This window comes from Talaromyces rugulosus, chromosome III, assembly GCF_013368755.1.
Source record: "Talaromyces rugulosus chromosome III, complete sequence".
In the NCBI taxonomy this organism is placed as follows: domain Eukaryota; kingdom Fungi; phylum Ascomycota; class Eurotiomycetes; order Eurotiales; family Trichocomaceae; genus Talaromyces; species Talaromyces rugulosus.
In genome coordinates this window covers 248,923-274,456 of record NC_049563.1, presented here as the reverse complement: position 1 = coordinate 274,456, position 25,534 = coordinate 248,923, and the positions used below count along the sequence as shown (strand labels likewise).

The window sequence follows — 25,534 nt, the reverse complement described above, 5'->3', positions numbered from 1 at the left end:
AAGTGTCTTGAATGAGACAGGATATATTAATCGTCAATCGACCAAGTGACTCGATTATTAGCTCCCAATAGAAGCATTGTAGAGTGAAGTATGCTAAAAGCCTGAAAATACTTCCACGCTGGACCTAAAGACATCGGTTGACGAATCAACTAGCAAGTTGTCACTACAACTTGATCCGAGATTGCCATTCCCGATCCAGGCAGGCTCCCAGTAAAAAAGACCCAAACCATTTGATGTCCCAGCCACTACCTTAGCCAAGTCTGTTAGAAAGGTCGTCTGTCCATCTGCCGAAAAGGGAATACTGGTCAAGTCAGAAGGGAACGAAAACTCTGGATCCGGGCAAGAATATGGCCAATTCGTTTCTGCGACTACTATGCCTTTGCTGTATGTCGAGGCCATATTGGCAAGGCTCGACTCCAGTGACGCCAGCGTGGCACTCGAGCTGTAGAAAGGATAGTAGCTTACGCCCATTAAGTCAAAGTCGGTTGTGAGTAATGGGCCTTCTCCAAGAACGGTTTCGTAAAAGTAAGACTGCGTATCCCAGTCCCAGCCATTATCAAGATGGATCATTATCTGCGGCTGGGGGCTGATGTCTGAATCCCTGATACCCCAGGCTGCGGAGTGCAGCAATGATGCAATGTTATAGTAACTATCGGTAGACCCGAGGGGCCAAAGAAGGCCGGCTGTGATTTCGTTGCCAATAGAGACAATCTCGAGCGGAATTGACTCCGAGGCGAATGAGTTACAAACATCCAGTGTGTAGTTATACAGTTGCCAGGTAAGTGTGTCGATGTCCGTGGTCGACCAGCCGGAGGGGGTGGTCTAACGTATACACTGTCAGACTCATCTTATTCTCAAATGACAAGTGGAAAAATAGAGAACAGAGTGAATTACTTGGTCTCCTGGGTCCGCCCATGTATCGCTCAGATGCAGGTCCAGATAAATCACCATGTCGGCTGCAACCATGCGCTTCGCAAGCTCTAGATTATAGTCGAGATCGTATGAGCCATCGGCTGGATTCACCCATAGGCGTTGCCGAATTGCGTTGACACCATTGTCCGCGAGAATGGTTTCCAGACTTTCGCTCTGACCATCTACGCTTTTGTAGGAAATATTCGAATCTTCTTCGACTAACAGGGACGATATATCGGCACCTCGATATTGGAGAGCAGCGGATACCAGAGGTGTCAGAGTGACCAGAGGCACCGAGATAAAGTCCACGAGTTTCATGGTGGTCTCTGGAAACGAGGACTAAAGATAACTTTACCAGTTGTTTCTGAGTGGTTTTTCGGTCTCAAAGTTGTCGAAATGCCAACTTTCAATGCCAGCCCAGTAATATATATACGGGACGTCGGATTTTGTTTGAAAATTTCTTCTGGTGGTTGATATCAACCGGTATTTCAATTATCCGTCGACTTTTATTATTCGTGGACTTTTCGTGTTTCATGGAGCTTTATCCGCGTATCAAATCGGAGAGGATGCGGGGGACAGGGGCCAGACATGTGTGAGGTATATTAAAAACTAATAAATGTTGCCTTTTTTTTGTGTAAACTTTTTTAAATGCAGTTGTTTTTCCAAAACAAATGTGATGAGCCTGGTCGCTTTCATTTTATTTCGCTCCCACCGACAACTTCATACCGAGTTTTGTGTCAGATTACATTCATTTTACAGAGATGTTCCGTGACAATATTGACGTATCACGACAGGTGTATTGGTGATGCAGTCGTATATGACAGTTAATGCTGAAAATTTTGTACAAGTCAATACCTTAAGAATCTTTAATATAAGGCCATAGCAAGACAAGATAAATTGCAAACAAGTGGCATTCTCGATGACTAGTAAGATCAAACCCCGGAGAAATTACATAAATAAGTGCAAATCAATAATCAACAAACAATATAAAAGATGTTAGCACGTGATGAGAAATTCAAAAAGCAAAACTGTTCGACTCCAAATGCCCTACTGCAACCCTAGCAGCTTGCCTTTGGATCAATTTTAGCCAGAAGACAATGCGTAGAAACGAAGATTCACACAAATCGGTTGCTGAGTCATATGGGCTAAACGCCATTTGAAAATGCCAGCCCACCGGCATCGGCGTCAATTTTCATCGAGTCCGATAAACCACAGACCTCAAACAACTTCCGCGGTCCCAGGCCCTCAGGGGTGCCAACAATCCCTTCAGTTTTGATCCTCTCAAAGGCAGACCGAATACCCAAGTAGGCTGGTGCCAACGAAGCGAAAGAAAAAATCATGATTCGGAACCCCATCTCCTTAGCTTCATGAGTTGTAATGACAGGCCCAGCACCATTCTCCACCATGTTAAGTAGCAGTGGCCAGGGAGCAAGATCTTGAACTGCCTGTCTAGCCTGCTCTGCAGATGTAAAGCCCTCGAGCAGGCCTACGTCGGCCCCAAGGTCGCGGGCTGCCTTAAGCCTGTCAATGCACTCTTCGTAGCCGTGCTGCTGTAGTGCGTCAGTTCGGGCAATAAGAACGATATCAGAATGCAATCGATCTTTGGTTAATTTGGCGGTACGGATGCGCATAAGATATTCATCTTTGCTCACTACTTTCTTCCCTGCCAGATGTCCACAGCGCTTGCTCAGAACCTGGTCCTCAATATGGAATCCGGCCACGCCAGCTTGGATATACTGCTGAACCGACTTGGCCACCATGAGTGGTCCTATTCGAAACAACAATCACGGTGTTAACAACTTATTTAGAAATGCAAAGCACCTCCTGAGTAACTCACCTCCATATCCGGTATCCATATCAGCAATCAATGGCGGTCCGTACGGGTCGAGGCCCACGATCATCTCAGCGTTTGTCTTCATATCATGAAGCTGAGCAAGGCCAAGGTCCGCCATTCCAAGGCGTGATGCTGTAGTGCCAGCACCAGTCTTTGTTAAGAGTTTCCAATCAGCATCATCCTGTTTCATAATATAAATGGGGACAAACCATGTACATGGCTTTGAAATCAAGCTGCATGGCAACACGAGCCGATAGTCCATCATAAACACCAGGGCAAACGATGAGTTCATTTGTTTCATGCAGCATTCTACGCAGCTTTGTCGAGCCTGAAACTGGCAGGAAGTTGGCACTTGTGTCATGTTCATAACCTGAACCATCATTGACATGATAGTGGCCATTAGGCCCAAGTGTGATGGTAATAGCCATTGATTGCATATACTGGAGTGTTTAAGTGGAAGGTGAAATGATATATTGGGTTGAGGCTGGGTATAAAACGATGGGCTTTGAAAAATGGACCTTGGAGCTCAGGAAAGAAGATTTTTGCAAGAATAATGTTGATGGGAGGGGCAAAGACGCAACTTATATGTTTTTTTTCTTCTTCAGTAGGAAGGGAAATAAAAGGTTGTCCAAATATCTACTCCGATTGAAGACGATCATTTTCCACTATCGCAAATACCAAGACGTTTCATTGCATGACGATGCCGTGTCATCTCCTTGGCTGTTTTGTAATTTTCCACTATCGCGAGTACCAAGACGTTTCATTGCATGAGAATGGAGTGTTATACCCTTGGCTATTCGGTAAATTTTCCCCATGTAAGATCTGCCATATGGCCGAGATGCGCATGTATTTTCATTGCTCTACAATTCGGTAGCTTTCTATGTAAAGTGGCGCACTGTTGATAGGCGTACAAATAATCGGGTTGTTTTTTCTTCTTCAAATATTCACATGTTATATGCCTGCGAGACCCACGAACAGTGAGAATTCACCAATAGAAATGCTCCATTGACATGTCAGCCGTAACGTTTTGTGTACCATTGAAGTACAGGGATATTGCATAGCATAGCCACAACTTGTGTCTGTCACGAGATGGCGTAAGCGCACGGAACACCCCGAATCTAGGGTTTTAGACTTCGGGGATGATCAGTGAAAAGTAAAATAGGATCCATTTAGTTCGCAATTTAGGTTATCGGCTCAATGGAGATATAGAATCATTTACTCCGGAGGATGGTTACTTTGCAGTGTCATGGGAATAGACTCAGTGATGCCGACAACTTACTAAATGACCGAAGGAGGTCTTGGAACGAAAACAAAACAAATATTACGAGCCATCAGTAACTTTAAGCATATATGCACATGCCGGGTGAACCAGAAATTGGCTCTAGATGCATATTGACGTGGGTACTTCACCAATCAACCGCTGGTGTCTCTTATCATCCAAAATTTACCATTATTAGGGACATGAGGATAGGAAAGGGTTCAGTATACTCCGCCTTTATGCACTGAGTCCTATTCCATGCCCTTTAGACGAGTCGAGGTGATAGCGCAGACCTTGGCGGGAGAACACGCAAAACCGGAGGCTGTGAGACATCTTGGCAAAGCTTTTCTTCGCTACAGTTTGACCCGATGTTATCTTTATGGGAAAGGAAGTTCAACTCTGTCTAATCATATTATTGAGCCGACTAAGATCGTCTGCATTCGAATGATTCGATAGTGGCCGAATAGATAACGTCAATGCCGGGTGATATCTCGAATCGTTCAGTAGGTGCTCACTAAAATCTTACTGGCTTGGTTGGCAGAAAAGAATTAATTAAAATTAATCAATTCCAATGTTAGATACCCACTCAACCTTTAGTGTATATAATATATTTATTACTATAGTTACTAGAGTACGGAGTAGGTTAGAGAGATCTAGGCTGAGATTAGAAAGGGTTTAGAGTTTAGGTTAAAAAGAATTAAGGTTAAACTAAAAAGGATTAAAAGGGCTTTAGAATAACTTTTTAGAAACAGATTAGAGAGTAAAATCGAGATATAAGTAAGATATATATGAAGTCTATACGAAGAAAAACTAGAATTTTTTACTTCCTTCATCCCACCAGGCTTACCAACACCATCCCACCAAGCCACTAAATTTTAGTGAATACCTGCCAAGCAATCTGAGATGTACACCTGCGGCCTGATCAATGTCCGATATGCAGCCAAGACTCGGAGACGGTAATTTCCTTTTTCCAGTTCTTCACCGTGGTTTTTCTTTCTCTTTCTTTCTTTCTCTTTCAGCCTCTTGATCCTCTTCTGCTTAGTCAATTTAAAATGATACAATGGTGTTTTTAAGACTCGGATTAATTATTGCATGATTAAAGCTTCGTTACCAATCAGGAGCATCAGCCAGGCCAGAGAAGAAAAAGAAAGCTCCAATTTTTGGGTATATCGGGCTCCTTAAAGTCAAATAATCGGATCTTGGAGCGATAAAAGTTAAAATGACACGGGATTACGGTAAAAACGTAGGTGTGATGGACGAATGTAGTCGGAGGGCCGAACGGACTAAATGCCGCGGAGTTGCCAAACTAGATAACTAGGGGATGATACGAAAACAATAAAGAAGAACCTTAATAGACTGTTTTAACTTTTTAGTCAATGAACTACTAATTAGTTCCGGTTGAATACCGCGCGATGTACTCCGTAGTTAAATCCGATTCAGTACATTTCTAGATCTGCGAAATTTGTATTGGTGAACAAAAATATGGATAAGGAGAGAAATGTATGAACCGAAGCTAAGCGAGCCGGTTGTAAAAATACTAGTAAGAGACTTTGCCATCAATTGATGGTAAACCCACCTCCGCTGGTAATATTTGAAATATTCACAGCGGCCGTGAATGGGTACGGGGCAAGCCCGGTTTTTATTTCTTTTGAGTTTGACCACAGTGTGTCTTGTCCCCTTTTCAAAAGAAAGCCCCCAAGCACATTATAAGGGTTGATGCTTTCGGCCGTTGAGTCGCTGTAAACACCGCACAGGCTTTGCTGTGGTCTTACCTTACGGCCGAGACAGTACTAGCTCCCTTGCTCGACCACGAGTTTCTTCACGTAATAGAATGCACAGTCAAAACTAAATGTAGTTAATAATGGGGCTATTTGAAGCTTTTTCAAATATCGACGAATAGAGGACTGGCATGTAAAGCCCCCTAGGCACTTCATCCTCAGCCTCACAGACATAGTTTGGCGCTTGATGACTGTATACATGTAGTTTATGTTGACAACGGCCGAGCCGAAAGCTAGCGGAATTTTTAAATATTCAATGTTGGCGTGCAAGTAGCGACGTGTATAAGAACACAATGAGTGTGCATGGAAAACGTCTGGAAGCTCAACTACATCTTCCCATTCTCCTTTTATCCCAGTCGCAAACACAGGTACAGAATGTCTTCAGATTGTACACAGGTCGGACCCAACTGTCCTGCAGACGGCTCAGGACTCAGTTACCCACCAAGTTTGGTAGCTAGCATCATATTCTCAGCTGTTTTCGGCGCCTCCCTAGCATTTCACATATTATTGGGGGCTAAATTTAAAACATGGAGCTTTTTGGCTTGCTATATCCTTGGCTCGACTTCTGAGGTGGCTGGTTATATTGGACGGGCTTTTCTGCACAGCAACCCTTACAACCTCAACACGTCAGTTATTCTTTTGATAAAGAAAAGAACGGCCACTGACTTTTTATTGAAAAGATTCCTCGTACAAATCGTGTGCCTTACAATGGGTCCAGCCTTTTACTCAGCCGGTCTATACCTGTGTCTTGCAAGAATGTATTCTCCTCTTTCTATTCCCATTTCTTTCTGTTGCAGACTGACCCGAACCCATAGTGTTATTGTGTACGGTGAAAGAATCTCTCGCATCCGTCCCGTATGGTATACTCGTATCTTCGTCACCTGCGACATTATCTCCCTGTCTCTCCAGGGGGCAGGAGGCGGCGTAGCCTCAGCGGCCACAAAACAATCCACCCTGTCAATGGGAAATAACCTGATGCTTGTTGGATTGATATTTCAAATATTGACACTGGGATTATTTGCTGTGCTCTGCTTGGAATTTATTTGGCGCGTCAAGCACTATCCCAACCGCAAGAGGGCCGAGTTTCAGTATATCCGCGAGAGTCGACGATTTCAAGGCTTCCTTGTCGCGGCATTTATCACATTTATCACGATTTTTATTCGATGCGTCTATCGTGTTGTTGAGCTTGCGGGAGGATGGAATAATAAGCTGCAGAGAGAAGAAACTCCATTCATTATCTTGGAGTCAGGGTGAGTTCTTCTGTTAAAGACAGTTGTTCAATTTTTTAACTGTGATTTCTATAGAATGGTCTCGGTGGCTGTCTTTGCATTTGCTCTCTTCCACCCCGGTCGTGCATTTGACGACTCATTTGGCAACCTTTATTCTTCTGTCGAAAAGAGCTCGAGAGGAGAGGACGCTGAAATGAAACTGATGCCGCAGTGAATCAGCGTAGAAATGCACCCTCACTTTGAAATAGATCAGTGACAGACTTGGAGGAATTTGTGAGGGGTATTCTGGAAATAGGCATGTATGTAATTTCGACCGTTTAATAGATGAAATAATAGGCTTCTCTTCGTTCTCGTCATTGAACTCTCAGGTCTCATCTGGTGTCCAGAGAAGTGGGTCCAAATTTGCTTTATGCCATTTGCCCCCGTCATCATCATTTGTCTTACCCTCTTTCTCACTCATCACACACTGTTTACTTTCCAAGCTCTCTATACTTGGACAGCATATAATCTGTGCCTTCTGCCACGGATATCAAGCCGGCCTCCGCGAAGTTGAAAATATTACTGAGACTGTACACAGCGAGTAAGTCTGTTTGTTAGTCTTTTCATCTAGAGGAAATCTGACGTGACAGAAACTTTCGAGTCGCCCGATCCACATAGCTGGAAAAAAGCACAGAGACTCGCAGGTTGCCACAGCTTGGTGCCTTTCTTCGCCCCTAAAAATATGTACAAAGACTACGTATAGAGTCATTAGCTCCCGATACAACTTACAGGTGTTTAAAATTCTTCCAGTTTTCGAAAGCATGGCAGAAGACAAACGAGAAGAAACGCCCACCCAGCAACCAGCCCTTTCTAGGTAACCCGGAGGTGTAACGAGTGTTGTCGACTCAACCTCTGATGACTATCATTACAGAGCAAAATTGAAGAACACCAGAGACAAAAACGAGTCTCTAATGGAGCTAGTTGGTCATGAGGATGGACCCGACCTAAGAGAAATCCAAAGTCGCTTTCATAGCGTAATTTACCATTACACCAAAAAGATACGCCTCGTCCTTGAAATTGCTTCTTATGTTGAAAACGCCGCTCTAAAATTCATTCGGGTTTAGACATTGGTCAGAGGCTTGGAATTCCAAATTTCATCTGACTCGCAATACGATGGAGAATCACTTTTTCCAGATAAACTGTTGCTTCTGGAAAATTATCGCTGTATGGAGAAACTAGTTCGCGACCTTCTGGAGGACGAATAACTTGAACGCGTGATCAACGAAATAAAGCGTTTCTGCTCAATACAGTGACTGAATGGTTGAACATGTGGCGTGCGACTTTGAAACTCTGCGGCAAAACACACGCGGTTGAGAATAATGCATTTCTTGGAGTTTGTTGAATTGATGTGATCACGAATTCATTTCCCTATAACTCGCAACTAATATTGGGAATGGGGCCTGCAATAACCATTACAGTGACACACACATTCATCATCCCTATCACCTGTCAACGCAGATCTATTTCTAGTTTCTTTATGAAGCAATTAAGTAGTATTATCTGTTCACAAGTCGTTTTATATTGATATAGCTCTTATAAATGCATTTTAAACATCAACAAGATAAGGGGAAAATACCTTGATAGCTGTGGTAAATCGAACTAGAACCTGCTTCGCATTGGTTATCGAAGTGGGAAGAGTGAAAAGCTAGACAAATATGTCCAAACTTTGACATAGTCTGGTACAATTCGGGTGGTTTTCTTTGCAGCGAGGCTTTAGCTATTATTAGACTCATGCAAGAAACGGTTGAAGTATATGCTGATGCCATGCTGTGATTGGTGCACGGAGAAAAGTCAAGGCCACTGTTTCGGGCTAGCGCTGAAGCCAGATGAAAACGCGTCTTGGCAGCTGATGGAGGTTCGAGATGCGATCAAGTTGTTTTCAGCTGGCTTCGACTTTTGTTCTGTCGTACCTGATCCTGACACAGGGTGGGCTGGTTGCTAGCTTAATAGCATATAGCAGCTGGTGTATAAAGGGCGATTGATCCCAATTCTCATCGCTCTCATCACCGGGTCTTCATTTCGAAAACACGAGTCAGAAGAGGGGAAGGATGGCCGAGAGGACACAATTTGCAGATGGCAGTGGAATAGGCTCCAGAGCCTCCTCTCTGGGAGCAAGCATCTCTTACATAGATGATGGCAAGTCCATGCCTGCGACAAAGCCTCGTGATAGGCGGCGACGGCACAGAGTGATCACTTCATGCTTGGAATGTAGACGGCGCAAGCTGAAGTGCGACAAGGGGGTAAGTACAACTTCGTCTATCCCTGGAATAGGAATGATATATACTAAAACTAACCCCCAGGAAGTCTGTCTCAATTGCAAATCTCATGGTCGGCAGTGTGTTTATATGTCAACGGCTGCCGACGATTCTCATATTCGTCGGAAGATTACCCAGATGAAAGATGCCAGGGATTCGTTGGACCAGGTTTTGGTAGGAACTAGTAACAAAGAAACCGCACAGAGAAAGCAATACAAGCGAGACCAGCTTTTGCAAAACTCCAAAACCCCCATTGTAGCCATCGAAGATGAGCTCGACGATGATAGTCGCGATTCCGATGGCGAGGATTTTCTTGAACCGACGCCTCTAGCCATTCCAGATGCGGCTTATGCCGGAGACGAAAGAGATGAGCTCGACGATCTTGGATTTTCCTTTGGTCGAATGAGACTCGGGGAGAGGGTTGGGGGATTATTCCGTCCAAGAATCGCAGACGAGGTAAGGGTAGACATTGCCGCCTGGTTGAGTAGCTATTGATGATGGATTCCCAGCTCGGCCAATCGCTCCATAGCCAGCCTTTTAGAAGTACTGCTGCTGCAAATGTCTCAAAAAACCAACCTAAAGGAGATGCTTCGTCGAGTCGCAGCACCCCCGAACTCACTTTTGTGCCGTCCATGGCTATAATATTTGGCGCAGGGCCATCCAATGACGAATGGACCACATTACTTCCTCCAAGAGCCGTTTCTGATGCACTTCTAAATCACTACTGGGTGTCTGTTCATCCAGTAGCAAGGACCTTGCATAGACCAAGTTTCGCGCTACGTTACGAGACCCTCTGGGAATTGATGGATGGTAGAGAGCACATACCTGCCTCACTCGGGGCAATTGTATTTTCAGTCTTGCTCGCTTCGGTTATTAGCATGTCTGCCGATGATGCCGTTACACGGTTTCATACCTCTAAACAGGAGATGAGCAACTGTCTGCAACTTGGCACCGAGCTGGCACTTAGTAAGAGTAACCTGCTGAGATCAAACAAGATAGAGGTTCTCCAAGCTTTAGTTACATACTTGGTGAGACCTATACTTTGCCTTCCTAGTCAATTCTAAACATGCGTCTCTTCGAAGCTAATGGCAAGTCACAGCTCCCGGCATGCGTTGAAATATCTCGTGCTCATTCTGCGTTGGTCGGTATGGCCATTCGGTTGGCCGAATGCATGGGTTATCATCGAGACCCTGCTGAATATGATTTCTCCCCAGTGGATTGCCAGGTGCGACGATTGATATGGTATCAAATCTGCTACTTGGATTTGAAAACAAGCGACGTCCAAGGACCACGGCCCTTCATCCAGTCGACCGGCTATTCGTGCAAACTCCCTCTCGATAGCAACCTCCATGCTTCTCCGCCTTCTATGGTTTCTGGACCGGTGACAAGGTGGAACGACTTGGTATTCTCGGCGATCAGATTTGAATGCCAGGAAATGCAACGTTCTTGTCTACTACTGTGTAAACGGGTCGACCTTAAGAAGTTGAGTCTTACGGAAGCCGTCTCTCGGGTGGAAAGATTCAATAAGGAAATTCATCGAAAATACGATGCAGCCCTAAACGAGGAACCCCAGCAGCCTCTACAGAATGCCGCCCGCCTGGTAATGAAACTTTTCACCAGTCTCCTCTACCTTACACTCCTGCATCGGTACATGAATAGTGTTACCTACAGTATTCCAGACCGTTTGCGTCAAATTGTCTTAATAAAGGGCACTGAAGCGCTTGAAGCTGCAGTTGAACTGGAAACTGCATCCGATTTACATCAGTGGGCATGGTACTGCCCTGCCTATCAGCGGTACCACACGGCACTTTTGTTGCTGTTTGAAGTCTTCACTTTTCCGCTGCGCAAACATGCAGATCGAATCTGGCAATGTCTTGACTTTATCTTTGCCGGTCCATTGGCCAGTTTGAAGGACCTGCCTACCTTAGAAACCCAACCAAAGTATCATGAAATCCTCGCCCAAAGAGAAACAAAAGGGCGGTACCTCCTGGGTATTATTACAGAAGGCATGCAGGAATATCGCAGTCAGAGAGGTTTGAGATTGCCTGTCTCAATAACGGAGTCCATGATTATCATTTCCCCTAGAAAGGCTGGTGACGACTCTGATCCTACTCTACCTCTGAATTATGCCTATGAACGGCCACCAGTGGAGCAAAATTCCACTATATTTGACTCGATTTCTAGAGGAAATGCTATAAGACCGACTTCATATGGCCAAGAGATCCTTTTAGAACAACAAAATCCAACCGATACCGAAAAACTGCCACAAGCGCCCTTGGTCCCTGCTACAGAAGAGGGTCTATTTGGAATTACTACGAATTGTGGTGACCTTTACAACCCTCTGCTTGATTCTACTCACTTAAATCCGAGTTTGCACCCGAGTGCAATGGGTTCCCAGAGTGCTTCCATGTCGACGTACACTCCTCAAACCAGCGGTGATGGGGATAACCAGGAAATGCTAGACATTAATTGGGTAAATATTACCTTCCCCTTGCTCTCTTCTCAATCCATGCCAGTTTCCTGTCACTGCATTTATTACTGCTAATTTTACACATAGGAACTATGGGATTCGATGTTTCCACCGGGGGTTTTTGATGGCCATCTCGATCTTTCTGACATCGATATGCAGGAATATGCAGTTCTTTGATTTTATTCATACTTGGAAATCACTTATTAATTTGAATGCCTGGGCATTGTACTACGATATATTATGTTATTCAGAGGTTGAAAAATTGTTGGCTGGTTGTGTGGATTTTTGCTACTATTTTAATTGAGTAATCATAAGATATTGTTACAGATTATCCAAGCATTTTAATTGTAATGTCATCTCTATCTGAAACCGTAATACGTCCACTTGTTTTTTCTACAACCAGTAAATACTATGAGAAACATTATAATCAAGATTGAGTATTACAACATTGAATGGGAAAGAAATGAAATGTCTAATTTTATAAAATACAAGAGGATGTCTCAAGAAAAGTTGGGTGTGAGTCACTAAAATCCCAATGAAAGAAGAGGAAGAAAAATAAATACAAGAAGAAGATGCAAATGTTGGTATCAGTCACGTTGATGCTCACACCGAGGTCTTCCTTGGTGCATGTGGTTTGGGGGACCCAGTGGTGGCTGCGATCTTGTGATGATTTGTACCAAATGGAATCACACTAGTGACAGATGCATGTGTATTGGCTGGGTACGTAGCATCCATTCCAGAAGGCAATGTGAGAACAGTTGTAAGGGTGTGTTCGACCGAAGTCGTGTTCTGCATGTTAACAGGGCAGTTCACCACTCCCTTCTTGAGGCAATTGACGACGGTGTATGCTTCCGTGGTGGACACGGTTGTCGTTACCTTGGGAGCACGATCTTCCAGTGCAGCCCGGGCAGTGACCTCAGCAGCCGCTGTCTTAGTATGGTGGGTTTTCGTTTTTGTTGCTGATTTGGTTTTTGTGTGGGCACAGAAGCGTGGTAGTGTTGTGGTCCAGATGTCGGTCGATGTTGCAGGGTCTGGACCCCACATATAGTCACCAACAGCAACAGTTGCTCCGGCAGCAGCCCCGAGCCCAAAGTAGTACTCGGCTTGAGCGGCTAGTTCGCAGTGCTTCTTTGAAGAACCGTCGACTTTCACGTAGAAGTCAGCAACGTAGGCATAGATTTCTGCTTCCACACCCGTGCTGGCGGTCAATAGACCGGCCATTTTTTCGGTGTACATATTAAAGCCCACGGAGGCTTCAAGCTGCAGTATCGCTTCAATAGAGCCGTGGCCGTGAATCTTGACAGGGAGAAGTTCAAACGTCGCACCTGGCCTAGAGAAAAAGGTAATAACGTCAGTATCAACTATAGTAGTGACCATTAGGAGATGAGCAGTCTTACATCTTAATCCCGGAGACCTTTTTATTGAAGAGCTCCATATCCAGCGCCAGGCCGTCATCCAACTTCAGATGAATTCCACTGCTGATGTCAATTGCCGATTCGGTCATGAGGATCAGTGACGCCTTGAAGAGAGCACCAGCTTCCAGGCCCGGAATTGAAAACCCAGCAGGGGTTTCAGATGTGAACAATCTGAATGTATAGTACGTTCCAGCGTCGAGCTTGAGGTCGAAGTCTAGGTACAACTCGAGGTTATCAAACTCAAATCGGGCGTCGATAGGGGGCAATCCAGCGGTTTTGTCGAGGTTAAAATCAACATCTAGCGTGGGGAAGGCGGGAATATGCGAGAAGTGAATAATATCCTTTGCGACATCCTTAACGTATTCCTTCAGCTCGTCCCAGGCGGCAGTGGTTGCGTTCTCCACCTCCGACGCAACACTATGAACAACCTCGGTGAGGTTCAAGTCATCGCGGATCGTCAAATGCCCGTTCACTGATCCCTTTATGTAGCAGGTTTCGCAAACGACTGAGATATCGGCATCAACGATACTGCGGTATGCGAATGAGCAATCATTTCTTTCTCTTCAAGGGTTGGGAGACCATACTTTGACCCAAGTGCAAACAGAGTCGAGTGGTTCCAGCTCTTTGCCAGCGAAGTTTTGTTCATCTTATAGGTGATTTCCTTTCCCTTGTTTCCCGCGGGTCCCGCGAAACGCAGAGCACGTCCAACTGCGTCAACAGTTTCCGGGTCGCCATGTCGGACATTCTGAGAAACCTCTCCTACTGCTGCGGCGGTGACAGACTGGAAGCTGGCTAGCCAGCAAAGGGCCAAGGTAGCGACGGAGGTCAACATTGCGTCGGTTAGTTTTTACAAAAAGTACTGACAGGCCAACATGAAAGGGGACATGGACCTAGATATAAAGCCGCTCGGGCTTGGTTGGCTAAACTCATGCTGGAAGTTAGCCCTTTTCAAACCGTTGGGTCTGGATAGCGCTAATGTTGGATGCTGACCAGGTTGTTAGAAATGACACCAGGAAATGCTTGTGGACCATTTCCGACAAGCAGAAAAAGTTTCAAGTGTCATGTATCTTGCGCTATTATTAGCAGCCTCCCCATCAGCCGCAGGACACTGTTGGTCATCTGGCCCCTGTACTAAGGGCTCTCGGATCAGCCACTAGTACCGTGTCATCTTAGCCTGATCTCCACCAACAAACAGGCCTTACTCTGTATATCCAGGCCGATGGTACGAGAAGTCATAATTGGTTGCATTTTCCAACGGACGGTTGATTAGCATGTCGATCCCCTCGTGTCATTTCGCAAGATTAATTACATTATACCGACTGCCAAGTTAATTAGGATTCGCTTAGATACGCGCATTTAAAAGCGCCAAGAAAATCAGAATCCTAAGTTGAATCAATTTGGGACAGAATTTTACACGGTTTAAAGAAGTGCCGGTGTTTATTAATGTGCGCCAGATGCGAAGTTTGAGCCCCATTTGGATAGAGTTTTGTAGTATGAAATCACGATGTGGCATTTTTACCTTGTACGTACATGTGGTCGGGGTTTGTACGTACATGGTCATGTCTGGAAGAAAGCGATAGTTGTTATTCATATGCCACAGAATTAATTATTCCTTTACGGCCTAGTTATTTATGGTTACTATTGTAGTTTCGGCTGTGGACGAAGGCTGTTGATGATACGCGAACATACATGTAACCTGCTATTCATAGACATACCATGGTATGCGCTCCATTCCACTTCTCGCGGGGCCATGGTGACTAGTGTGGTGTTTTTTTTAGGGTTGGTTTTTCTCTCCCGATTTTAAGCTGTTTTGATTCTGTTTATACTATCCGCTTGATGATAATGCACTGCCGAGGGTCCTGTTCTTCGTTGTAATAATATTTGACAAAATCGGGCGATAAATTTCAAACATTGATGGGTCTGCTTTTATTTCCATCATTGACATCGCTGGAATGACGCATTATTTCTATTGAGCCCTGCGCGTTTTTTCCACCTGGTCTGCCTTTCGAAAGACCGAAATGACCTCGTTCAGAGCGTCCTTCAAATAGTCTAGACCACCGTTAGTCCCAATCACTTTTCAATCACTGTTCAATTGTGGCTTACATGTCGGAATCACGATCCAAATAAAGTTCATGAAAAAGTAATATACCCAGAAATAGTAATTTTCTGGCCGCGAAAACTCGACTCCGTAATGGAACAGATCAAACAGGCTGGTGGCGTAGTATAAAAGATCACCATAAATTTGTCCCAGCGAGATGACAATCTGTAAAGCGTATCGCGCAGGATGCTGGACAGCGATAGAATAGGCAATGAAGAAGCCAAGAGGACCCCAGAAAACCTATTTTGATAACGACAAAGAGTAAGCTTCTTAGTTCGCAAATTTTGAAAACAGGGTTCATACAGCTGTAATGGATTCCATGGAAACAAGAAATGCGTCGGATCTCAGGTATCTCGAATCAGAAAGTGAGTACTCCTTCCAAAGCTCGCCAAAAAGATGGTCAGCTCCTCCGATTGTCGTGTGGTTGACAACGAAGTAGCCTTCAAAGAAGAGATGGATCGATGCAGCTGAGATACGTCAGCTACTGGTTCCTATTTGTTCCACTGTGCAGAGTTGGACCAACTTAGACAGAACCATACACAAGCCAGTCGGTCTGCAGTGCTGCTGGAGGGTCGGATACGGCTAATACCCAGCCATGCGACAGCCATGACAACTGCCCAGAGCAACGCAAATTGGCCAAGCAACGATGGTAATGAGTTGACATTCGCCACGTAGCCGGGAATATGAATCCCAAGAGGGAAATAAGGGTGTAGAGGCGTCTCCATGCTATAAGAAACCGGCAATTCGAGTCTAATCGGTGAACGAGAGGAAGTTTTTTTCGACGAGGGTTACGATGGGCTCAGTTTGACGTATATTTTTCTCGATATCGAGTACGAAATATTATGTCTAGAGTATTTTTGTTTGAAAACTACGGAGTAATATATTAATAGTCTTAGAAGTTAGGGGTTAGGCAGCGACGTGTCTATCGGGAACTTCTCTTTCCGGGTCGTACGAATAGCCCTAAACACAGCCTGCCAAGCCTTGCATTTACGCAGAAACCTGCAGTTTTAACCAGTAATATCGGCAAATTTCATTTATATTTCTTCATACTAAGACCACTATAACAGCCACATGGCTAAATTCACACTGACCAGATTAGGGCACGATAACGGTCAGGAGTCCGGTAGTGTTCGCGTACTCAAACGCCTCGTCCCAGGCCTCAAGGGCAAATTCCTTAGGAGTCGAGCCACTAAGTTTCAGCAGTCCCCTTTCGGCCAGTTTAATGCCCTCTCTGACTTGGGCCCGAGTACACATCCATGTTCCCTGCAAACGGATATTCGCATGCATGATCATTGAGTGTGGGATCGGAACGTCAGATCTAAACCCACCCATAAGGCTCACGCGTCCTTCCTGGCGCAGTGACAAGATGGCAGCTTTGAAATGAGAGGAATTGATTGCCTCATCTGGAGAAATATCGAAAAACGCATCAATGGGTCGAAACTTTTGCAAGTTTTTCACGTCCGTCTCAACACTCCCGGAAATCGTCACGGTCTCCAACATGCCCGGCCGCGTAAATGGCGCCATTTGACGGACAACGTTTTCGAGCTTGGAAGCATTTCGGCCCATGGCAATCACTCTTGCGCCCATGGCCAAGGCTACTTGGACTGCAGCTGAGCCAAATCCACCCGTTGGTTGTGCCACGATTACGGTCTGGCCTGGCTGGAGCTCGATATCCCTGAGTCCGCCAAACGGGACCAGCAGCCGCCCAAGGTCAACCAGATCTGACACCTGGTAACCAAGACCTCCTTCTTCTGTGGATCCACAGCATAACTTCTCATCGATAGGGGCGCAGTTCTCTATAGGAATTTTCGCATACTCCGCGAACGTTCCGTGACGCCATTCACCTTCCATCAACTTGCGACCACCGTCCGAATGACCCCTGTGGACGCCGAAAAGAAAAATGTCGCCGGTTCCGTCACGGCCACGGATCACAGGGTCAATAAAAACCAAGTCTCCGACTTTCAAACTGGTTGAATCAGCACCCAGTTCAGCCACGCGACCAACGGCACAACTTCCCGGGATTATTGGTGTTGGATAAGGATGCTGGCGTTTTCCGTTGTAGATGTCCTTCATGTATGTGATGACTCCAGCTGCAGCGATACGGACGATCACACTTCCTGGTGTTGCCTTTGGTATTTCCAAGTTCTTCACAACAAGTGGTTCTCCATAGACCTCTTGATAAAGAGCCCGCTGGGTTTGTATTTCGGTGGTCATTTTGGTTTTGGTGGGACTTCTTGCGAAGGCGATACTGTCTTTGGGTGTCTTTATTGGTCAGTTGATGTTCTTTATCCATATTTACATTCACAGAGCGGAAGGTCTTCAGCTTTTATATCCCGGAGAGGTGTGTTGTCGATTGACATTTTTTTAGCTAGGTTGTTGGGGCGCTCATCACGTCGGCTCAACATTGAACTCCTATTCTCGCTTGCTTACGACACTCCGTCGATTCACGAGTATACGGGGTCGTCGAAGTTCACAATCTAGAAGCATACAATCGACTTCGGAGACTGTATTGTGCCGTCTACATGGTTTTGGCGGTCATGCTATGTTGGTTGTCGGAGATACGCTGTGGAGATTAGAGACTCGCCCGGAGATTATCGGACTTAGCAGACCTCTGTCCCAAATGGGATTTTGATTCATCAAATGCATCCAATAATAATGATGATGATAATAATGGTAATAATTAATTGTTGGAAGAGCTATCTGGAACTAACTTTAATGAATTCCCAGGCTCTAAATCTCTCCATATCTCCCTTGTTACCAACTCTAAATTCAAGATCTTTAAAATCATATACCAAAGGAAGAAGATCATCATAGTATTTCACTAATAGCACGTGTTCTCCAGCCTGTAGCTGTCGGGTGCAAAAGCTTCCCAACTGAAGGTGATCCTTTGCGCTCGTGGCAATTTTTCCATTGCCGTCGCGACCAATGTAGGTACCAGACACAGCATTGCGGAAGCCCAGCCACAACGACTTGCTCTGCTCGCAGCGCCAATGACTGCCACGATCAGAGCTTCTCCCGTTAGGTCGTAATACCAAATTGCCATCTTCTAGTGTGATTACCCTTTTTGTTAGATGATCACGAAAGACAAATGTTTGTCCTGGCCAGGGGCATGTTACACCGGGGTCGATACTGGGATGAGGACCTAGATTGTCGAATTGATCACCGATGGTGCTAGTTCCCGCGGGGGTGTGGAGGTTCTCTTCGTATTCCCCTTCCCCTTTTTCATGTCCTTGTTCTTCGACTTCTTCCACGGTGAGTTCTTCATTCGCCGAAAGTTCTTCCTGGCTTTTTAGTGCCAATGCTTTGGTCAATGAGAATGAAATCAACATGCTAAGAGCTTACATCCACCCATCATAACCATCGAGTTTTGTACTCCAATCTTCCTAGCTTGACTCCCGGGCTTGATCCCTAGCAGCTTTCCTAGCGGCTGGGTTCATTTTTTTTTTATTCTTTCTCATATCGATGGTCCGTTAATGAACAGTAGTTTAAAAGGAATAATGACACCAAAGGTGTTCACTGGAAGTAGCTCATGGTTTATTCCAAGTCCATTACACCATACCGAGGTAATTGACACCGTCTATGACAAGGATCTGTATCATTTCTGACACTAGTACATGTACCCGTCATTCAAAATGATTAATTCTAATTATTTCTTTTAATCTGAATGATAAAACGGACAATTCTAAGCATATTCCATGCGATTGACACAAAAATGATCTATTCACTGCTGGTTCTATGTCCACTATGATACAAAATTCTAGATTCGGGCCTCATGCGTCTGCGTATGACCAGCAATTTTACCCTCGACAATCTTCTTCAAGTCGTCCACCACAGCAATCTCATTAACAAACTCAGTCTCGGTCCACAAAACTTGCTGGGCAACAGCTTGCCAAATCATGGCTATTGTTCCTGGGACAACCGTCCACCCACTCTGCTCGGCAAACTCGTAAAACGTTGTGCGAATGTTGGGGTGATAACACATCTCCAACACCACACCCTTGGGCACTGAGGCCCTAGTGGCACCCGCAAGTAGCTCCCGAGTGATGGCATGGGCGGTTTTCTCGCCTGGTGTTTGAGGCGGGATGTCTGGGATTGCACCAACGATGTAGTAAGGCGTAGTCAAAGCCTTTGATTCGTCAAGGTCATGCACTGCTCGCAATTTGGCGTTGAAAGATGGTGACTTGGCAAACCAGGAAATAATCTCATCAGTTTCGCTCTTGAGTCGACTGACAAGGTATATCTCTTTCGCTCCCAGAAAATGGTGCAGAGCAAATACTGCGCTGCGCGATGCGCCACCTCCCCCAATTACTAATGCCGGTCGTTCTCTACCAATCTGTGGCTCTGTTTCTCCTGCAAATAGCGGGTTTGGTGTCGTCGTAAAGGATCTGGCAATTCCAATGGTGTCGGTGTTGGTCCCAATCCTTCTCAAAGTTCCCGTTTTTTGGTCGAGTCTAGTGAAAATTGTGTTGATTGCCCCAATAGATCGACCTTCGGTGGTCAATTCGTCTACGTGAGACATAAAGGACACCTTGTGAGGCATAGTAACTGCGGCGCCAATAGTTACAGAGCTGTCTTGTCCGCCGGATGGCGAAACTTCGAGTTTTGTGCGAAGATCATTGATATCCTTTGATTCAAGAAGGTGGTATTTCCATGGCAAACCCTTGGTGTGGAACATCGAGTTATGCACCACCGGGGCAAGGGAGTGCTTGATCGGGAAGCCCAACAGTGGAAACTGGAAGGATACGTTTCGCGACGTCGTTGAGTCGAATATGGATGAGCCATGCTCAAAGGACTCCTTCAGAGCTTTGGATAGTTCCGAGGCCATTTTTTTTGGCCGTGTCGATTATGTGGATTACCGATGACGTCGCCACCTGCGAAACGAAAATTGACACGCACACCGCCGTACGTAGAGACAAGCACAGATAGATTCCTTGAGGTTTTTCCTCTGTTCGACTTTCCGGACTGTAAAGTGTTTTATGTTGTCATTGTCCGCTTTGCCCCGGAGAGAAAACCCCGCAACCGGCTAAGACTTCGGCCGACGCTCGGGTAGGTCTTGTTCCGGCACAGGTCTGGCTCGGCCAATGAGTTGAATTTTGGTACAATATTATTATAAGAATAATCAGGTTTGTTCTAAAGTCTTTTTAGGGCAGGCCATTTGAGTCCTAGGGTGCAAGTACCGATGGATACAAAAATATAGTCAAATCTTGCCGCAAGCCCGACATATACAATAATTAAAATTTACCCATGTAGCGATCCCAAACTTATAAATAACTATTTAGACACTATAAAAATAATAAGCAGCGTGATATGAGCTAGTAAATACATGGATAATGAGCATTTGAAGCCGATGGTGGTGGTATCTAGGGGTTGTCCTGCTGGCACCTTACATGTATCGATCACTGCGTCGGATAGAACTCCTTATCCAGTCCGCTCATGGTTTAGATGCTTCGTTCATGTGATTGTGGGGATAATCTGTTTATTAGGCACTTCTACGTCTTTCAAAATTGTGCTGGATTGCAGGACATGTAAATATCATCAAAAATACATTACTCCATACGGAACGCTTAATGTTACAATCTGGGCATTTCGAGAACAATATCTTCGTCTAGATAGTCGACTGGTGCAACAACTAATGTTCTCAGCCCACCTCCCTATACAAAAACTATACTCTTTAGCGACAGCACCCTATTACCCCATCTAGCCAGCCGTTACAAACGATCAGAAATAATAGTAATCCAATAAAACATCATTTCTAGGACTAGTGCTGCATCAACTAGTGGTGGAAGCTTAAAGAGCCCGAAAAGAGACCCTCGGTCAGGTCGCCTGCTTTCAAGAATCCAGTCCGCTTCAAACGGCACCCCCTTGGGCTTTATAGCAACACAATCCCCATCTTCAAAGCACTGTCTGCCGGTAAAGTCGCTTGTCCGGAACTTCATGCTGTAGCATTACAGGACGAACATATTGATATTTACACCATGTATCTCGCATTTAATGAGAGAGGGCAAATAATTATCCCAGATGGCTCACAATGGGGTAGTAGTATTTGAAGTAATCTTCAATTTTGGGCCTGAATGAAGCTATTCCCAGGGCCCCGCAAGGCTAAGCCTAATGCGGTAGCCAACTCTTGATGACGCTGAGTCATATTCCAAATTAGGGCTAGCGTGCAGGACGATGCAGGGGAAATCTATGCTAGCCAATAGGAATGCTCAATGATGCCCCACTTCACGTGCTGTTTCCAGCCTTGGCCTTACGGCCGTTTCTTGGCCTAAGTAAGTTTTCTCGTCTCTTCCCCTCGCAAACACACATCTCCGGTGCCAATTCATTGTTTGCTATTCATCAAGCAGCCATTGGTATTTTAGCAATGGTTTATTGATCGTTTGCTTCGTGCAGCAGACTCCATTGAGGCGACATTATGACCGAAAGGAGAGCCTCGGATTTCGCGGAAGCGGAACAACCCAGTATTCAGCAACAACCGCCGCCTACAGCAAGCTCTGTCCAAGAAAATGATGCGCCGGCCACCAAAGTAAAGCGTAAACTGCCGCCTTACCTTGATCACTTCAATGCCCGCGATCTCAAGGTTTTCTTTCGCTGCTGGGTTGCAGCCTGGGTAGCTTGCTTGTTGATACTCATCAGCCCCTCGCTGCGGAGCCTCGGATTTGGGGCCTTCTTTGCTTGGTGAGATTCCCTCGGTTCCTCTCCTGTCGTTGTTCTCTATTATGGGTAAGGCGGTGGATTAAAAAACACAGTGGACAAACTGTAGATCCTCGAGAACAGAAAGAGCGTACATGCTGATCCGACGTGTTTTCATAGTATGGTTTTATTGATGATCCCACCCTCTGGCATTGTGTCTATATATCTTCTTGGTGCAACGACCATGATTATGGGAATGCTTATGGCCTGGGCATGGGGAGTAATTGCCATGAAAGCAGCTTTTGCTGCCAGGCCAGCCGCAGAGACCCAAGCACGATTCGCATCCTTGCAACAGACAGCCGCAGCTCAAGCGAACGCTACTGGGACCACTCCAACCGCTGCTGCACAAGTCTTGATTTACGAAGGGTATATGCTTGACGCACGAGTAACTGTGGTGATTTATTGCATGGTCTGCCTTTTCATCTATTTGTTAGTAGGTGACACCAACCCAGATAATAACACAATCGATCAATCCATTCAGGTCTGTAATATACTGACCAGACTAGGCTAGGCTACGAGCTAGTAATCCAAAAGCGACGTTTACTACTATTTTCGGTATCATTATCTCTGATCTTATCTTGACCTATGCCCCTCTCTTCCCTTCGTTCCAAGGGACCCTCCCCGAGACGCTGATCAAACCAGCTGCGATCGGCGTGGGACTAGGGTTCGCATGTTCAGTACTTTTGTTTCCTCGTTCCACGTCCCATGTACTGTTAGATAGTCTTGAGGATATGATGGATCACCTCAGGCTACCATTGGAATTTACCGCATCCACACTCGGGAAAAAAGAAAAGAACCCGGACGGACTTGGGCCCTTGCGCATGATTCAGACCAAAATCGTCCAGGAATATCGAAAGATGGAACCGGCCTTTGGCTTTTTGCCTCTAGATTTTTCCGTTGGCCTTTGGGGATCTGAGGACGTTGCAAGTTTCAAGGAACCCGCACGGCACCTAGTAACGGCTGTTATGGCGCTGTTGGAATTCCACATGACCAGGCTCTTCAGCGACTCTCGCACCGAAAATTTGCTACGCGACTATGTTGATGAAATAAAAAATGATCATGCCTTGGACGAAAAACATACCCACGACGTCGGTGGCCATCAGCGCTCGAAAATGGCCGAACTTCTGGATGGATTTCGCACTGCCGGAGATCACCACATCGGTGACGAGTCAGCTAAGGCGCTTATTAAATCCAGTACCGAAGCCATCGAAGTCTGCCTAGAATCTCTTGATCTCATGAAAGAATGCATCCATATGGTAAATAGCCGGCGCTGGTTTCGCCGTCCTGCAGCTGAGGAACGGGAGGAGCTACATAGACGCGCCACAGACACGCTGGAAAAACTGCATCAAATTCGTGGATCTTTTGTCAACAAAGTGACAGAGACTCTTATTGCCGAATACTCCCAATTTTTCGAGGACCCCGACGCTCAGGGCGACAGAATACCACGAGCAAGAGGACTCGTCGTTGGCATGGTATTTGAGGAACACATGGCCAACGCAATCGACAAGACAGAAGCCCTGATGTCTCGTATTTTCACTGTTTTTCATAAATCGACAAAGACTCGGTTGTGGTGGCCTCTCAGCCTCACACACGCCGCTGCCTGGGCAACTGGAACGAATGAAAAGACGCCGATGTTGGCTCCAGCGACAGACGACGACCCCTACCAAGTGGCTGATCTCACGAAGGTTGCGCAAGAGAAACTTCGCATTAGCCGCGGATATCGCAGCAGGCCACGGAGTGTCACTGGGCGAGTCGTCTTAGGTACCTATCACTGGTTCACGTCAAATGCAGGACTTTATGGTATACGAATGGTGGTCGTGACTATCGCCCTGAGCATACCCGCTGCACTTCCCCATACTGCGGGCTTTTACTACCGCGAGAAAGGACTATGGGCCTTGATTATGGCGCAGACAAGTCTTTTAGTCTACATGGCTGATTTTACCTTTGCCGTTATTTCACGGGTAGTTGGTACTGTCGCTGGAGGTGTTTTGGGATTGCTGGCCTGGTACATCGGATCTGGCAATGGACCCGGGAGTCCATATGGCCTTGCAGCTATCGTCGGAGCTATTCTTACGATATTTATCTGGATAAGGTTGTATCTCCCCCCTAGCTTCCTTCAGGGAGGAATCATGTCTGGTGTAACATTTTTACTTGTTGTTGCCTACAGTTTCGATGATACGTGAGTGAAAACTACCGAACGCGGAGATATTTCTGTCATGGCTGATAATTTTCTAGACACATTCCTCAGTATGGGAACCCGGGAGTAGGTTACACTGTGTTTTATCGACGACTCGTTTTGGCATTGGTTGGCGTCGGAGCGTCCATCATTGTACAAATTCTCCCACATCCTCCATCGGCATCCAAACACGTCCGGAAAAGCCTTTCTCGCTCTATTCGTTCCTTGTCGGATCATTACGCCCTATTACTTTCCTGCTGGGGACACTCCCGTGATGATGGCCAGCTTCTTGCTGAGTCAGTCACTATCCAGTTGACCGAGTCGCTTGTATTGCTAGATGGACCTATTGCACTGCTACGGTTTGAATTTTCAAGCTCCCGATTCGATAGTGAGGCTCTGGACATTGTGAAGCGGCTATGCCATGCTATGAATCTGAACTTACGGCGTCTACTGGTACTTTCTGGTTCCCTACCACAACATTTTCAAGATAACCTCTCTCGGCAAACCGGCCTTCTCGATCATCGTATCATTGGCGAAATTATGGCAGTTTTGGGCATGTGTGAACAGGCCTTGAAGACAGAGGATGCTCCGCCTGAGATTCTCCCAACTCCTCTGCTGCGCCGAGCCTTTGAACACGGCCGCACTCGGGTGGGAGATTTCAATGTTACCCCAGAGCTAGTTCGCGATGAGGAATACCGAAAGTTCTGCGTCGCGTTGAGTGCGTATCTCAAGTTTTTGGGAAGTATCGATGAGCTGGTGCTCGTGGTTAAGGGAGTCTTGGGCGAGGCACACCTAGTGTCCAAGGAGCTTGTAGATTTGGTTTAAAGGGGACTAACTACACATGTACAGAAACAATCTTCCTTTATCCGCTTATTCGGTTATTTGATTGTGTATATTTTGCATTGTAATTTGACGACTACTTGGTCACCTATATAACAAATATGTGCGACGCTAATGCTGGCCGCGCGATGCCGCTTTATGCTCAGCCCGGCTCCGGGAGCACACGGAGCCTGAAACAAGGCCGCGACGCTGCTCATGAGCGCCGGTGTGATCCTAATTATGAGGGCCTGTATTTTCTCTTTTCACCCAACCCCAGTTTCTAACCCCCACCCAACCTTTCAGCTTGAGGTTCACCCATAAGTAGTACTCAAATCCACCCCTACCTTACGACTCCACACCTTAGGACCCCACATTGACCCCACGACGACCCCAAGCCCTCACATCTCATGGCCGTACTTTAGTTTTTAGTTTAGAGTTGCATTAGACCTAGCTACACTAGACATACTTTGTATTTTAGTCTTGCCAATTATCCCTATTCTCTTGCTGCACATCTACTCTCTTAGAATTGTTAAGCTTCATTTTACATACAAACGATTCTTT

General features: G+C 45.8%; 7 protein-coding genes across 7 annotated transcripts; 3 read left to right on the top strand and 4 right to left on the bottom strand.

Annotated features, from left to right (window-relative positions):
- Window positions 1–93: 93 nt before the first annotated feature.
- On the bottom strand, window positions 94–3,174 carry TRUGW13939_04948 (uncharacterized protein; the record flags this gene model as incomplete). Its single annotated transcript, XM_035488113.1, has 5 exons — window positions 94–822; window positions 895–1,251; window positions 2,130–2,680; window positions 2,750–2,897; window positions 2,956–3,174. 5 exons carry the CDS (start codon window positions 3,172–3,174, stop codon window positions 94–96), a joined length of 2,004 nt encoding a protein of 667 aa, XP_035344006.1.
- A 3,568-nt stretch (window positions 3,175–6,742) lies between these two features.
- Window positions 6,743–7,225, top strand: TRUGW13939_04947 (uncharacterized protein; the record flags this gene model as incomplete). Its single annotated transcript, XM_035488112.1, has 2 exons — window positions 6,743–7,032; window positions 7,087–7,225. The coding sequence occupies 2 exons, from the start codon at window positions 6,743–6,745 to the stop codon at window positions 7,223–7,225; spliced, it is 429 nt and encodes a 142-aa protein (XP_035344005.1).
- A 1,873-nt stretch (window positions 7,226–9,098) lies between these two features.
- TRUGW13939_04946 (uncharacterized protein) lies at window positions 9,099–11,952 on the top strand (the record flags this gene model as incomplete). The annotated part of the gene is made up of 5 exons (XM_035488111.1): window positions 9,099–9,290; window positions 9,351–9,761; window positions 9,815–10,333; window positions 10,405–11,778; window positions 11,863–11,952. The coding sequence occupies 5 exons, from the start codon at window positions 9,099–9,101 to the stop codon at window positions 11,950–11,952; spliced, it is 2,586 nt and encodes an 861-aa protein (XP_035344004.1).
- A 426-nt stretch (window positions 11,953–12,378) lies between these two features.
- TRUGW13939_04945 (uncharacterized protein) lies at window positions 12,379–14,022 on the bottom strand (the record flags this gene model as incomplete). Its single annotated transcript, XM_035488110.1, has 3 exons — window positions 12,379–13,105; window positions 13,173–13,718; window positions 13,775–14,022. The coding sequence occupies 3 exons, from the start codon at window positions 14,020–14,022 to the stop codon at window positions 12,379–12,381; spliced, it is 1,521 nt and encodes a 506-aa protein (XP_035344003.1).
- Window positions 14,023–15,156: 1,134 nt separating this feature from the next.
- On the bottom strand, window positions 15,157–18,569 carry TRUGW13939_04944 (uncharacterized protein; the record flags this gene model as incomplete). The annotated part of the gene is made up of 6 exons (XM_035488109.1): window positions 15,157–15,239; window positions 15,294–15,528; window positions 15,592–15,755; window positions 15,812–16,014; window positions 16,427–17,550; window positions 18,000–18,569. Coding segments are annotated over 6 exons (2,379 nt in total), but the record flags the coding sequence as incomplete, so codon positions are not given.
- A 476-nt stretch (window positions 18,570–19,045) lies between these two features.
- On the bottom strand, window positions 19,046–20,113 carry TRUGW13939_04943 (uncharacterized protein; the record flags this gene model as incomplete). The annotated part of the gene is made up of 1 exon (XM_035488108.1): window positions 19,046–20,113. One exon carries the CDS (start codon window positions 20,111–20,113, stop codon window positions 19,046–19,048), a length of 1,068 nt encoding a protein of 355 aa, XP_035344001.1.
- Window positions 20,114–21,700: 1,587 nt separating this feature from the next.
- Window positions 21,701–24,979, top strand: TRUGW13939_04942 (uncharacterized protein; the record flags this gene model as incomplete). Its single annotated transcript, XM_035488107.1, has 4 exons — window positions 21,701–21,963; window positions 22,099–22,372; window positions 22,485–24,157; window positions 24,214–24,979. The coding sequence occupies 4 exons, from the start codon at window positions 21,701–21,703 to the stop codon at window positions 24,977–24,979; spliced, it is 2,976 nt and encodes a 991-aa protein (XP_035344000.1).
- Window positions 24,980–25,534: the final 555 nt, after the last annotated feature.